The sequence below is a fragment of the Gallus gallus genome, chromosome 1 (assembly GCF_016699485.2).
Source record: "Gallus gallus isolate bGalGal1 chromosome 1, bGalGal1.mat.broiler.GRCg7b, whole genome shotgun sequence".
Classification (NCBI taxonomy): Eukaryota; Metazoa; Chordata; class Aves; order Galliformes; family Phasianidae; genus Gallus; species Gallus gallus.
Window position 1 is genome coordinate 60667597 of NC_052532.1, and position 12527 is coordinate 60680123.

The window sequence follows — 12527 nt, forward strand, 5'->3', positions numbered from 1 at the left end:
AAAAGAGCTGCCTGCAGCAAGGTTCCCAAACTCAACAGGATAGCAAGAACTGTGTTGCGTTGCCCTGAGACTGCAACAATGGGATTTTAGTGAACCAGATAGGAGGAACTTCTGTGTCATTGGTTGTGTTTATATTGTAGGTTGGAAAGTCATCTAACAAATATGCCAAGGTGTGGGAAATGTGAATTTGAAACCTCTGAGACAGAGAAGGAGACTGAATCGTGTTCTACTGCTTACAGATGTAAATTTTGTGCTACTGGATGAAAGGCAACCCCTATCCCTGTGCTAATTAGCAATCCTTAAGTTGCCCCATGGAGATAATAGAGGCAGTGTAACACCTTGTAAGAAATTATGCTTGTACCTTGGATGTTCTAAGATTTCACATTTCAGGTGGTCCTAGAGGTGCATAGTACTAAGATGAAAGTACACTAACCAGAAATAGCCTTACTAGTGAGCTATGCTCACAAAAATACCTTTACTAATTTGCAGATGTAGTTATAATTTGTAGTGAGGCTTAAAGACCAACTTTCATTACTGGAAAAAACAGCAAATCCTCAAGGTTTGAAATAAGAGCAATAAGTTTCCAGCAAAGTATAGGTTGAACATGATTGCATTGATTTTAAATACGTTATCTTTATTAAACTATTTAAGACTATGATTGGTACTTTACCCAGCAGAGTAGGATGTAACCAAGCTTAATGATAGCAAAAGTATTTTTACTAGTCTGTTTCTAGATGGGATCATTTCAGCAGTATTTTTCAAGTTTGATAGAGGTCTCTGGTAAGGTCCTAGAAGTAGGATTAAGTGGCTAATGTGACGTAGGCTTGGAAAAGATTTTTGCCTTTCTAGGACAGTTACTGATTTAAAAGTGAAGCTTGAGAAATGGATGAGAAGCTAAGGCTTGTCTGCTCCTTCAGAGGGAAAAGGATGTTTTCTTTGAAAGGTTGTAGAAGAAAGAGCCATAACATCTGAAAAACTGGTTTATTTATGATGTCAACTAATAAAGAACATTGTTCCATCATTCTGAAAAACATTAAAAAAAAAAAAAGTTGGAAAGCAGAGAAAAGAACTCATTTTGCATACCTCTTTCATGTTGGAAAGGAGTGGGTGTCAGAAGCACAGAATAATTTTCTGTGGCTTATTTTCCCACCACCTTGCACATAATGAAGTTTCTTCTCAGCTGAGCAGCTCAGAGAACAGTGATAGGAATTTGCAGTGTCAATGCTAACCCCTCCTGTCTCCCTACTCCTTAATTTTCCCTTGAAAACTGCATTCAAGGCCATTGCCTACCGGTTACATTAGGTGTTCCTTAACTCTCTTTGCATTGCTTATGACCGATGGATTGTCATAAGGACTGTTTATCACTGGTACTAAATTCTATTTCACATCCCATTTCTGAATAATACAGCATTGGGGTTTTGTTTGTTTGTTTGATCCAGGTGTTATAATGGGGGCTTCCCCAGCTTTGGGGGACATAATTTTGTGGGTCTCTGAGACATGACGTTTGCCTATGTAAGCTGACTTGAGATTTCACAGCAGATCAACTGATTGCAATTCTAATGCAGGAATTTTGTTGTGGTGATCTAGTCTGCTGATGTTTATAAATAACCCAAGTTTGATTCTGAGACAGCACTGAGTAGAGGAAGTCATTTCGTTTCATAGATGGATGTGGTTGCTCAGAAGCTCTTTTCCGTCTTGTAAGAAAGGAAACGCTGAAGAGGCAGTATGTGGAGAGGCAGGTGGAAACACGTAGGAACTTGTTTGTTAGCTGCAGAACAACTCACAGCTAGGCTCTGGATAAGTGGGGCTTTTCAAAGCCCTGTTTACGAATGGAATTGTGTGGAATTGTTAAGTTCTATCTGGTGAGCTTATCTATTTTTAAGTTTAAGGGAATTTAAGGATGTTTTCTCACTGCTGATGTTGCAGTCCTACTGACTATTGGTGATGTATAGCTACAGATAAGACAAATTTTTCATGAGCACAGTCCATTTTCTCTCACAGCTTGATCAACATACGTTAATTGAACAGATTGTAGTAGCTCTGATTGCCTACCTGCGTGCTGGCATGTTTGCAATGGTGCCTCAGTTTTTAAGCTTGAAGGTCTTCTGACATTCTTACTCTGACTGTGTTTTGGAGAAATGACAAGAAATGAAATTGGAAATCTTTATTAAAAAAAAAATAATAAAAAGGTTTTTCAAATACAGATTGATTCCCTCGAGATGTTTCTTTTCTTCTTTTCTATTACTGATGTCAATTTGAAAATGAATCTTAGCACCCACCAATATATAAACTCAGTGCATAGTTAAGAAGAGTAATCAATTATCCCCTAGCTTAATAAGCCTGTGCTTAGTTATCACACATTCTATAACCTATTGTTTTAAGTTAATAATAGCGTGACTATCTGCCAAGTATTGTGCTGTTGAAGAAAAGATAATTGCAGCACCTTAAATCATTTGTGAAGCTACACTTTTAAGCTGATTTCATTTTATGATGATAACATAAAAAATGGTTCTTCTTTTATCTCCACCAGATCTTTGGCTACACATTCCCAACCCTACTTTGTGCCAGGATCAGCGCTGGTGTAGTCACACTGTTGACTGGATCAGAAAGCTGGCTGTTTTGGTGGGGCCAGTTTTCAGCTAGGTGAAGTTTTGATCCAGTTCCGACTGCCAGCCACTTAAGAGAGCTGAACTGTTCTTTTAATAGCACTGTGGACATAGATGAGCTGATTGTGAAGCAGTTTTAAGTTTTGAAAACTCTTCTTAGGCCAGAAGGAGAACTTGATCTTTTGTAAAGAAAATGAGATTTGACTGCCTAAGTGCATCTTTCCACACAACCAAGCTAAGTGTTAGATATTTCTAAAACAGTTTAAAGCTAGATATGTTTACTGCAAATGATATTTTCTGCCGTGTTTTCATAGTATCACAGTGTGTCTTCTGCATTGTTTGATAACAGTTGATAATACTAATAGTTCACTCCTCGTGAATACTGGAAGTAACTGTCGCAGATGTTGGATTTTTGTTATGTAAATGTAGACCCTAGAGATCAGTCTATCTGACTTGTTCACGTTCAAACAAGATTGTAAGCATGTCTGCCACATGTGAAGAAATGTGTAAAGATTTATCACTCAGTGGGTATCTCGTCTGTGGTAATCAGATCTTTGTTCAGTGTCTTAGTACTTCTCTCTTACTGACTTAATACTTCTGTCTTACAGAGAAGAATACAAACGTTTACTTAAATAAAAAGTAAGGACTTTTTTTCCCATGCAAACTATGGTTCTCCTGTTTTATCCCAGTATATTACACTACTGTATGCACAGTCACTGAGATAGGATTTATTGTCTTACACAAGCATAAATGACTGTTGATCATTTGATTTGCATGTTGCTCTTTGTAAGGCAATAGTTTGTTCTCTACTAAGGTCCTGATGCATACAATTATATGCACGACAGTCAGCATATATCTATTTCTCTGTAGTTGTATTTCTTTTTGACGTGATATAATCTCATCTGTAAGTCAACCTGGGGAGATCTGTGCAAGGTGTAGTTTTGGTACTAAAGACCTGAGGAGCTTTCATGGTTGATTACATTTTATTAGCTGGTACATATATTTTTATAGTCAAATGTCCCTTTGCTTTGCCAAGACAGTAATTCTCATCCAGATCTTCTCATGCAGAATTCTTCTGTAGGATAGACAAATACTTGGAGGAAAAAAACAAAACAAACAAACAAAAAAACCTGTCAAATTTTGCCTACTGATATTTTCTCTTTTGAAAAGGTGACTTACTCAAGTTGGTTGAAGTGGGAGAGTCACTTGAGTAAGAGATTTCCATTGTTAAACAACTTCTACAATGTGTAGTCCCAAGAAGGGACTTGAAATTTCTATGGAAAACCATTAAAATTCTGCTTTGAAAAAACAATGAACAATATTGACTTGCCATTGCTGCAGTTATCTCTTTGCTGGTAGTCAAGGAAGACTGAGGTGGCCTATATTGATCTCCTTATTTCTTAGTGGAGGGAATCCTCTGATTTTCTTTCTTTATTTTTTTAGCATATGCAGATGACTATCCAGGCTCTTCAAGATGAACTTCGGATCCAGCGGGACCTGAACCAACTGTTCCAGCAGGACAGCAGCTCGAGAACCAGTGAGCCCTTTGTGGCAGAGCTGACAGAGGAAAACTTTCAGCGGCTTCACACGGAGCATGAGCGCCAGGCCAAGGAACTCTTCCTCCTACGTAAAACCTTAGAAGAGATGGAACTGCGTATTGAGACACAGAAACAGACCTTAAATGCACGTGATGAGTCCATCAAAAAGCTGCTGGAGATGCTGCAGAGTAAAGGTCTGTCAGCAAAAGCCACTGAGGAAGATCACGAACGAACAAGACGGTTGGCTGAGGCAGAGATGCATGTACACCACTTGGAGAGCCTTCTCGAACAGAAGGAAAAGGAAAACAACATGCTGAGAGAGGTAGGTGACCAAGCTCTGGGTTCAACTCTGATCTTAATGCCTAGTTCTCCATCTCCTCTCTATTTCTTATTTTCAAGGAAAGAATTTTCCATCCTTCTACAAGCTGTGTTTTGCATTGCAGATTTAACAGAATTTGTCCCTTTCTTAAAATTTCTTTGTCTTTCTTCCATGTGGTTTCTGGGGTGTTGTATCTTATGTCCCACTTTTCCCATCACCCCGGTGTTATACTCTGAAGATGAACTGTTACATGATCTGTAAAATGTATTCCTCCATTCTGTTTTGGTTTGAGAGAAAGTAGCTACCTGTATTTAGGAGAGAGCTGAGAGAAATCTTTGCAGGAGTAATGGATGATTGCTCTACGGTTTCCATGGAAACAGTCATCTTGCTGAGAAGGGTATTTGATAAAACTATTAGCTGCCCTGGATGCACAGCCAAAAAAAAGATTACTTAAAGGGACACTGCTGCAAACATTGCAAACCTTTTCCCCACCCCTCTGAAAACAGAAAAGACGTTATATCTGTTTCATAGTGTAAGAGTATGACAGCAGGCATTCTACACAACTAACTATCCAAAATTAATTACAACAAATTTAGGCTACGCATAATATGAGTATCTTGGAAAAATGAAGGAAAATAGATGAGTTGTGTTGTAGCCAGTGTCTTTAAATTCCTTGACATTAAGTGCATTTTCCAATTCTAGTCAACTAGCCTTCTAAAGTATTCCATTATTAACTTCTGAATAACTAGTAATTCAATATGTTGTATATATATTCACTAGTGATAAGATTTTCTGTGAAGGTTATTTAATATCCATCCCTGGATTGAATGCGTGAATTGATAACTATATGTTTATGTGTAACGTTTGTGTGAATCTAATGGCTTGTTTTATGCATTGTACGTCTATTCCGTGATTCAACACATTTTTGAAGCCAGACATACTAAAACAGTAAGCCCTCTCTCAAAACAAAACAAGGAAGTAAGGTCTTGCAAAGAGATTTTTGAAATGAGTGTTTGCAGCAAATAAATACCTCCTCGTACCTCTTACTTATGTTTTCCGTTGCCCAACCCATTGTACTTGTGCTCTTGTAAGCATTTATATAAGAAAGTAAGAGCCCATTGCATTTCTGAGCCAGATTTAGGCCGATTTATTTTTTTTTTTAGAGCAGTAATCTCTTGAGTGTCTGAAGTGAAGATAATGTGATTCCAGAGTTTCTACACTACGATTTTTCCTTTATTTAGCGACCAATGATAATTCTGTTCCAATTCTTGTATCTATTTCAGGAAGAGCCCCAAATGGCTTCCATTTGTTTCTGTTTTAAGTCCAGCAACTTAAATGAGAAGCTGGTAGGAGCTGTGTAATTTTTTAGGAATGCAGTTTCTTTGTTTCTACGTAATGATGAGTAGGTGTTGAGCGAGAAGAATTCTTGCTTCATTCTCAAATGTCTGGAAATCATCAATCATTTAAATCGTAGCATTTACGCTAAAAGATTTCCTGGGGAAGGTAGAGATTACTATTGATTTTGAAAGTGCAAATGCTGTTTATCTCTCGTATTTTAAAACTAATTGCTCTTTGCTGCCAACCTCCTTCTAATGCACTGAGAAGGATAAAGTGGGTATGCTGTAACTACTAGCTCAAGCTGTTGATACAGTGTGGAATTCAGACTCGAAGCTGAGCACCCCAGTAGCCTCGGAAACATGATGTCATGTGAGAGATGCCAAACCATCTCTGTGTGGAATTGACCATGCTGAGTGAACTCAAGCTTGTTAGTACAAGAGTACAGTCTCATGCATGGGGGTCTAGAAGGCTAAAGAAAATCAGGGGATATTGCGAAACTGTAGCTGACTGCAGCTGAACCAAGATTATTAACTCAGGCTGGTAAAATCTGGCAAGCAAACTTAAAGGGTTCTTGGGCACAAAGTTGCTCTGCCCTACAGGATCTGGTTCAGAGTTGCTGTCATAGAATCATAGAATCCTAGAATCCGTAGTGTTGGAAAGGACCCTTAAAGGTCATCTTGTCTAACTCTCCTGCAATGAACAGAGACATTCACAGCTAGATCAGGTTGCTCAGAGCCTGATCCAGCCTTGCTTTGAATGACTTCAGGGACAGAGCTTCCACCACGTCTCTGGACAACCTCTTTCAGTGCTTCACCGCCCTCCCTGTAAGAGGTTTTTCCCTTATATCCAACCTAAATCCACCCTTTTTTAGTTTGAAACCATTTTCCTTTATCCTGTCATCACCGACCTTGCTGAGGAGTTTGTTCCCTTCTTTCTTGTAGTTTCCCTTTAGATACTTGAAAGGGCACTGCCTTCTCTTCTCTAGGATGAACAGCCCCAGCTCTCTTAGTCTTTCCTCATAGGGGAAGGTGTTTCATCCTGAACATGCTGTAATAGGTCCATGTCTTTCCTGTACTGAGGATTCTACATCCAGATGCAGTGCTCCAGATGAGGCTTCACTAGTGCACAGCAGAGGATCACCTCCCTCATCCTACTGGCCATGTGTCTTTGGATGCAGCCCAGGATACGGTTGGCTTTCTGGGCTGCAAGGACACATTGCTGGCTCATGTACAGCTTCCCAACCGCCAGTACTACCAGGTCCTTTTTGGCAGGACTGTGCTCCATCCTTATATTCCCCAGCTTGTATTGGTAATGGGAATTGCCACGACCAAGGTGCTAGACCTTGCAGTTGACTTTGTTCAACCTCACGAGCTACTCCTGGGCCCACTGCTCAGGCCTGTCTAGGGCCCACTGGATGGCATCCCTTCCCTCTGGTGTGTCTTCTATACCACACAGCTTGGTGTCATCTGCAAACTTGCTGAGGCTGTGCTCAATCTCACTGTCAATGTCACTAATGAAGATATTAAAGAGTATCGGTCCCAGCACTGACCTCTGGGGAGACACCGTTTGTTACTGATCTCCATCCAGACATTGAGCCTTTGACCACTGCTCTCTTGGTTCAGTCCTGCAGCCAATTCCTCATTCATCTAACAGTGCACCCATCAAATTCATATCTTTCCAATTTGGAGGGAAGAATGTTTGGGGTACCATGTTAAAGGCCTTACTGTAGTCCAGATAGATGACATCAGTGACTCTTCCCTTGTCCGTTGTTGTAGTGACATCATCATAGAAGGCCGCTAGGTTGGTCAAGCAGGATTTCCCCTTGGTGAAGCCACTCTGGTTCTCCTGTATCACCTCCCTGTCTTCTATGTGCCTTAGCATAGCTTCCAGGAGGATCTGCTCCATGATCTTTTCCAGCACAGATGTGAGACTGACAGGTTGGTAGTTCCTGGGTCGTTCTTTTTACCCTTCTTAAAAATGGGTGTGATGTTATCTTTTCTCCAGTCACCAGGGACTTCACCTGACTGCCATTACTTTTCAAATATCATTGTCACTGCACCACACTTGTGTGCGAAAGGGTCCCTGTGCAAATCCTCTAAGGTGTGTCCATATCACCCTCCTTACCTAATCTTCTATTATGTGTTTGTCTGTGTTTCTACATTTTTAGGTTAGTTTAGCCCTTGGATACCCCAAATACTAACTAGGCAATTTTTTAAGCTGCCTTGAAGAAAACTGTCTATTTAATTTGTTGTTCTATAACTGGTATACCCAGTATCTGAAGACATGCTAAACTTTTTTTTATAGCTATTAGAGGAAGCAGTAATATTGCAAAATGATTTGCATGAGCTGCGAGTATACTTCATATTCTAACACATCAGAAAAGCTGAGAGAAGCTTCAGTAGCAGTTTTGGCCATATTAGCCAAAGTGTGTTCTGAGAAGTCAGAAACCATGGTTACTATTTCTAAGTGTATTACACTTTTGTTAAAGGTATTTTCTAGGAATAATAATGAAAATCTATATTCTGAAGGAAAAGATATTCCTTTATCTTACAGCTTTGAAGCTTACTTGTAATGCAGAAGGTGATGTTGAGACTGAAGGACATCAGATGGTATCTCAGATGGTGCAGGTGCAGTGGCCAGCAGTCTGACCTTAAAAAGTAATCATAAATTAATTGGTTTCTTCTATTACTATGATTGAACTAAAAATTGCACTGATTTCCAAAGGAAGGTAAGTTCTTAACAGAATCACAAGTCTGAGCTCTCTACATTTATAACTACAGATAAGCTTATCAGGGATCCCTTTAATTCAGTATCCTGTTTCAAATAGTGGCCATACACAGGCACCTAGGAAAGGATAAGAACAGGGCATACATGGTGCTTCTCTGTAATATTGTCCTACATTCCAGATTATTTACAACTCAGGGATTTCCTGATCTTCTTGTGATTTGTCAGTTTAGTAATTTCCATGGATCTGCCGTGCAAGTACTTAGTGTCTTGTCCAGCCCACGTAAACTTTTGCAGCTGTGGCATCATCTTGTTAGTGGTTCTGCAAGCCTGTTGTCTGCAACAGGAAGAACGTACCTCTTTTCTTTTGGGTTTGAACCTGTCTCCCAGTATCTCATTTGATGACCTGTTATTCTTGCTCTAGAAAACACAGTGAACAGGTGATCGCTACTAGGAGTGCTGTACCAACTGTGATTTTAGATTTCTGCCATATCCTTTCCACGTTCTCTCCTTTTGCAGGCTGAAAAGTCATTTGCTTCTTAGGTGTGCCTCGTATGGAAGATATTGCATATCCTTGATAATATCCCAGAGAACTGTCTCAGTTTATCATTCAGGTTATGAAATGGATTCTCCTCTGGATAGGGTGATTGATGTATGTCTATCAATTTGACCCCGCTGGATTTTCCCCGGATGTTTTCCTGAATTGTGGGCAATTCAAATAATCTTTCCGTACTGCTTCATAGGAAAGATCCAGTATCCAGCATAATGTAGGATGTATTTGGCAATGCACCGATACAGAGGACAGTCTCTCATGAACACAAAACATGAAAAATGATATGTTTTATTGAATATCTGGGCACAGACATGGATCTGCATGCAGTGACTTCAGCAGATGACAGTGTGATTGCATCGCATTTAACATTTCTCCACTGCAGAAAACAAGCTTAAGCTTCAGAGAATATAAAAAGAAGTCTGCTATTTTGAATACCCCTTCTTAAGTCTTACTGAAAATTATTCATATTACTGTTGGTATTCTAGACCAAACTTTCAGAAACGAGATTATTATCATACCAGCAAGAAATACTTGATGAAATCCAGCAGCTAGACTTAAAATTTCCAGAATAACTCCTGAGTGACATTAACTTCCATTTCATTGTTCCGAACTCACCTGCTGTAGAATTATCAGTGGTGGCAGTGACAGCACATAGCTCTAAAGATAACAAGGCTTGCTGTGCTCTTTTTGACATCCTCCCCACTCCTTCCAAAATACTAGATGAACTGGGTGGAAATAGATTTTTCTCCACTATGCACAGTAATAGATACACAAAACATCGGCATAGCTGTGATTGTATCCACGCCTGGTGTTATAGAGTATTGTGGTCAAGTTACTTCGTAAGGACAGTCCAACATCATCACACCAACTTGATAATCCTTTCTCTTTTGAATTCTCCTTTACCTTCTGTCTTTAGGAATATACGTATCTGAACAAAGACCTGAGATTATGCACTGATAATGTCACAGTCAGTAAAGAGGTAACTTCTTGAGAGTTTTTGGAGAGGAGAAAAAAATAGGCCAAATTTCCCATCTGCCTAGAAGGAAGGATAAAAACAGAACCATCTGTATTTGTTCTACCCAGGGGGAACAAAAATAAGCTGCTCAGTGTATATTATTGTCAGATACAGTAAACTTCAGCAATGTTGTCCCATTTTCTTTCTTCTTCACTGGGGATAACAGCACCGATCATACAACAGTGGTTAATCTGATAACTGTTCGTCTCTGGATTGTTACTGGGCATATATACACTACACACCAAATATATCTTTGCAATAGCATATATTAACTGGAATCTCCAGAATATACTGACACGTCACTGTATTCCTTATGCCCAGATAGGGATACCTTCAGATGATGTCTCCTCTTCTGAGAACTGAGGAGGATGTATGAAAGAAAGGTCCCAAATGTACTCTGTTTTCATTGGCCAGTGTTCTTGTTGGTATCTACCTGTAACTCCTTTGAAGCCTTTAATCCTATAATGTTTTTTGTAACATGCATTCAGAGTCCTGATAGAACATCCCCCTGACCTTTGGCTTATCCTGAGAAGATGCAGAAGTCATGTACAGTGCTAGTTTCTCTTCCTCTTCTAGCACATTGTAGCACATACTTACAATGAAGGATATGCGTGCCCTACTGGGTCAGCTTGATTTGCTGTCCAACAGGCCCCCTGAAGTTAAATGGGGATCGAATTGGTATTCTCCTAGGGGAAGGGAGTGGTTGGCTCAAATTTTGAGGCCAAGTGGATGCTGGAGGTGAGGTAGGGTGGCATTCTTCGAGATGCCAGCATAGGGATGAGAGTGACAACATACTTCATCATACAGAAGGAAACAGCTGTTTCACTTGACAGACAAAAAATTAGAAGAGGTAGGAAAGAAGTCTGAACTGTTATTCCAGGCCTGCTTTTCTAATACAACCAAGTGCCAAACTGAATTAAGGAATATAGTGCTTAACAGATAAAGGGTGGTTTTGTATGTAAAGTAATCACAGAAATGGATTGTTCGTAGGGACGCTCATTTTAAATGAGCTTAAGGAAAGAGGTTATGGCAGAAAAAGCTATTATTTGTTTTCGTCTTTACTGTGTGTTGAAATGGCAAGCAAACAAAGTCCTGTTTGTGAAGTGTATGACAGTTATCTAGCATGGCCTTATTACAAGGACTGATCCTTATTTGTGGCTATTTTGAATCAAACAGTGCTTACTTTATTATAGGAACAAACACAAAATTTCTGTGAGTACCCATTTTGGCATCTCCACTGCTTCAGAAAGCAGAGGCACAAGGCTATAATATAGATGTAGTTGACTTAGCTTTATATTATCCTATCTGATACTGAGACAGCAAAACAGGAGCAGCATGGAGCTATATGAAAAGGGTAAATTGTGCCATCTAAACATGTCATTGGAGTACTGCTGAAGAGTGATGTTGCAATTTTATAATGCTCCATGAAAAGAAAGGTTGTTTGCCTTATCTCAGCAGATTTTAATTAACTGTGACAAGTTTTGCAAAGTTCTTTTTCCATGCATGTCTTACAATTCTTACCCTTTTCTGCTCCAGACTTGGAGAAGGATTTAGAAATTTTAATTAGAGCGATTAGAGTGATCTCAAAGAACACTTTTGTCCTGTTCCAAGATTTTGCAAGATAAATAAGACACACTTTTCGAGAGTGGTTTGCAATAGCATATAGGCTGGTTCAGTAACTGGAACTCTCATACCATTGTAGTGTGGGACATCTTTCGAATGAGTCAAGTAAAATTCCTGCTTTGTTCAGCTGCTGCATCGTTCTTTTAGCCTTTTAGAAGATGTTAGCAGGGAGAAATAATTTAAATCAAGGTAATTTGAATAGTTCAGGTGTAGATTAGAATAACTTGATTTCTCTAGAAATACCTTTCAAACATATTTAGACTCTTCAGAACAAAAATTGAAAATTTGGGCTATTGTAACTTGAGAGCAAAATGTATAAAGCGCAATTTATACATTTGGTTCTTTTTAATTCTCTATATAGTTTGAAAAGTCTTATGTGAGCTTTATAAAAGAATGACAGTTTAAAATGTTTAAAGTTGTTATTTTCATCCTTCCTCGATGCAGAGGTTGATGGCGTGACAGTTCTTCTCAGAACTGATTTTCAGCAAAACAAAATTCGGGTGAAAAATTCCATATTTGTTTTATGTCTTTACGGACTACAGACGAATCCTAACTGCTTTCTGATTATCATATGGCAAATTACTGATACTTGCGGAGTTGATGTAATTATTTAATTGTGGGTAGGATTTAAGTGAATAGCAAAAAGCAGAGCTACAGTCATCTGTGAGAGTGTCTGGTTGGCTTTTTTTCTTTGTGTAATAGTTATGATCTCATCGATGTGAAACAATCCACAAAGATTCAGCTTCAAATAAGTGTGTTTTTTTGGTACTTACAGGAGGCAAAATTTGTAACTAAGTTCACTTTAGTACTT

The 12527-nt window shown here is 39.1% G+C and overlaps 1 protein-coding gene across 17 annotated transcripts in view; it reads left to right on the forward strand.

The window, feature by feature from the left end:
* Positions 1-12527, forward strand: part of ERC1 (ELKS/RAB6-interacting/CAST family member 1) — a 291778-nt gene that overhangs the window by 61870 nt on the left and 217381 nt on the right. For all 17 annotated transcript variants that reach the window (XM_040650627.2, XM_046901424.1, XM_015286777.4 and 14 more), the window contains exon 3: positions 4050-4466. In XM_040650627.2, coding sequence (XP_040506561.1) covers positions 4050-4466 — 417 coding nt within the window. The remainder of the gene's footprint in view (positions 1-4049; positions 4467-12527) is intronic.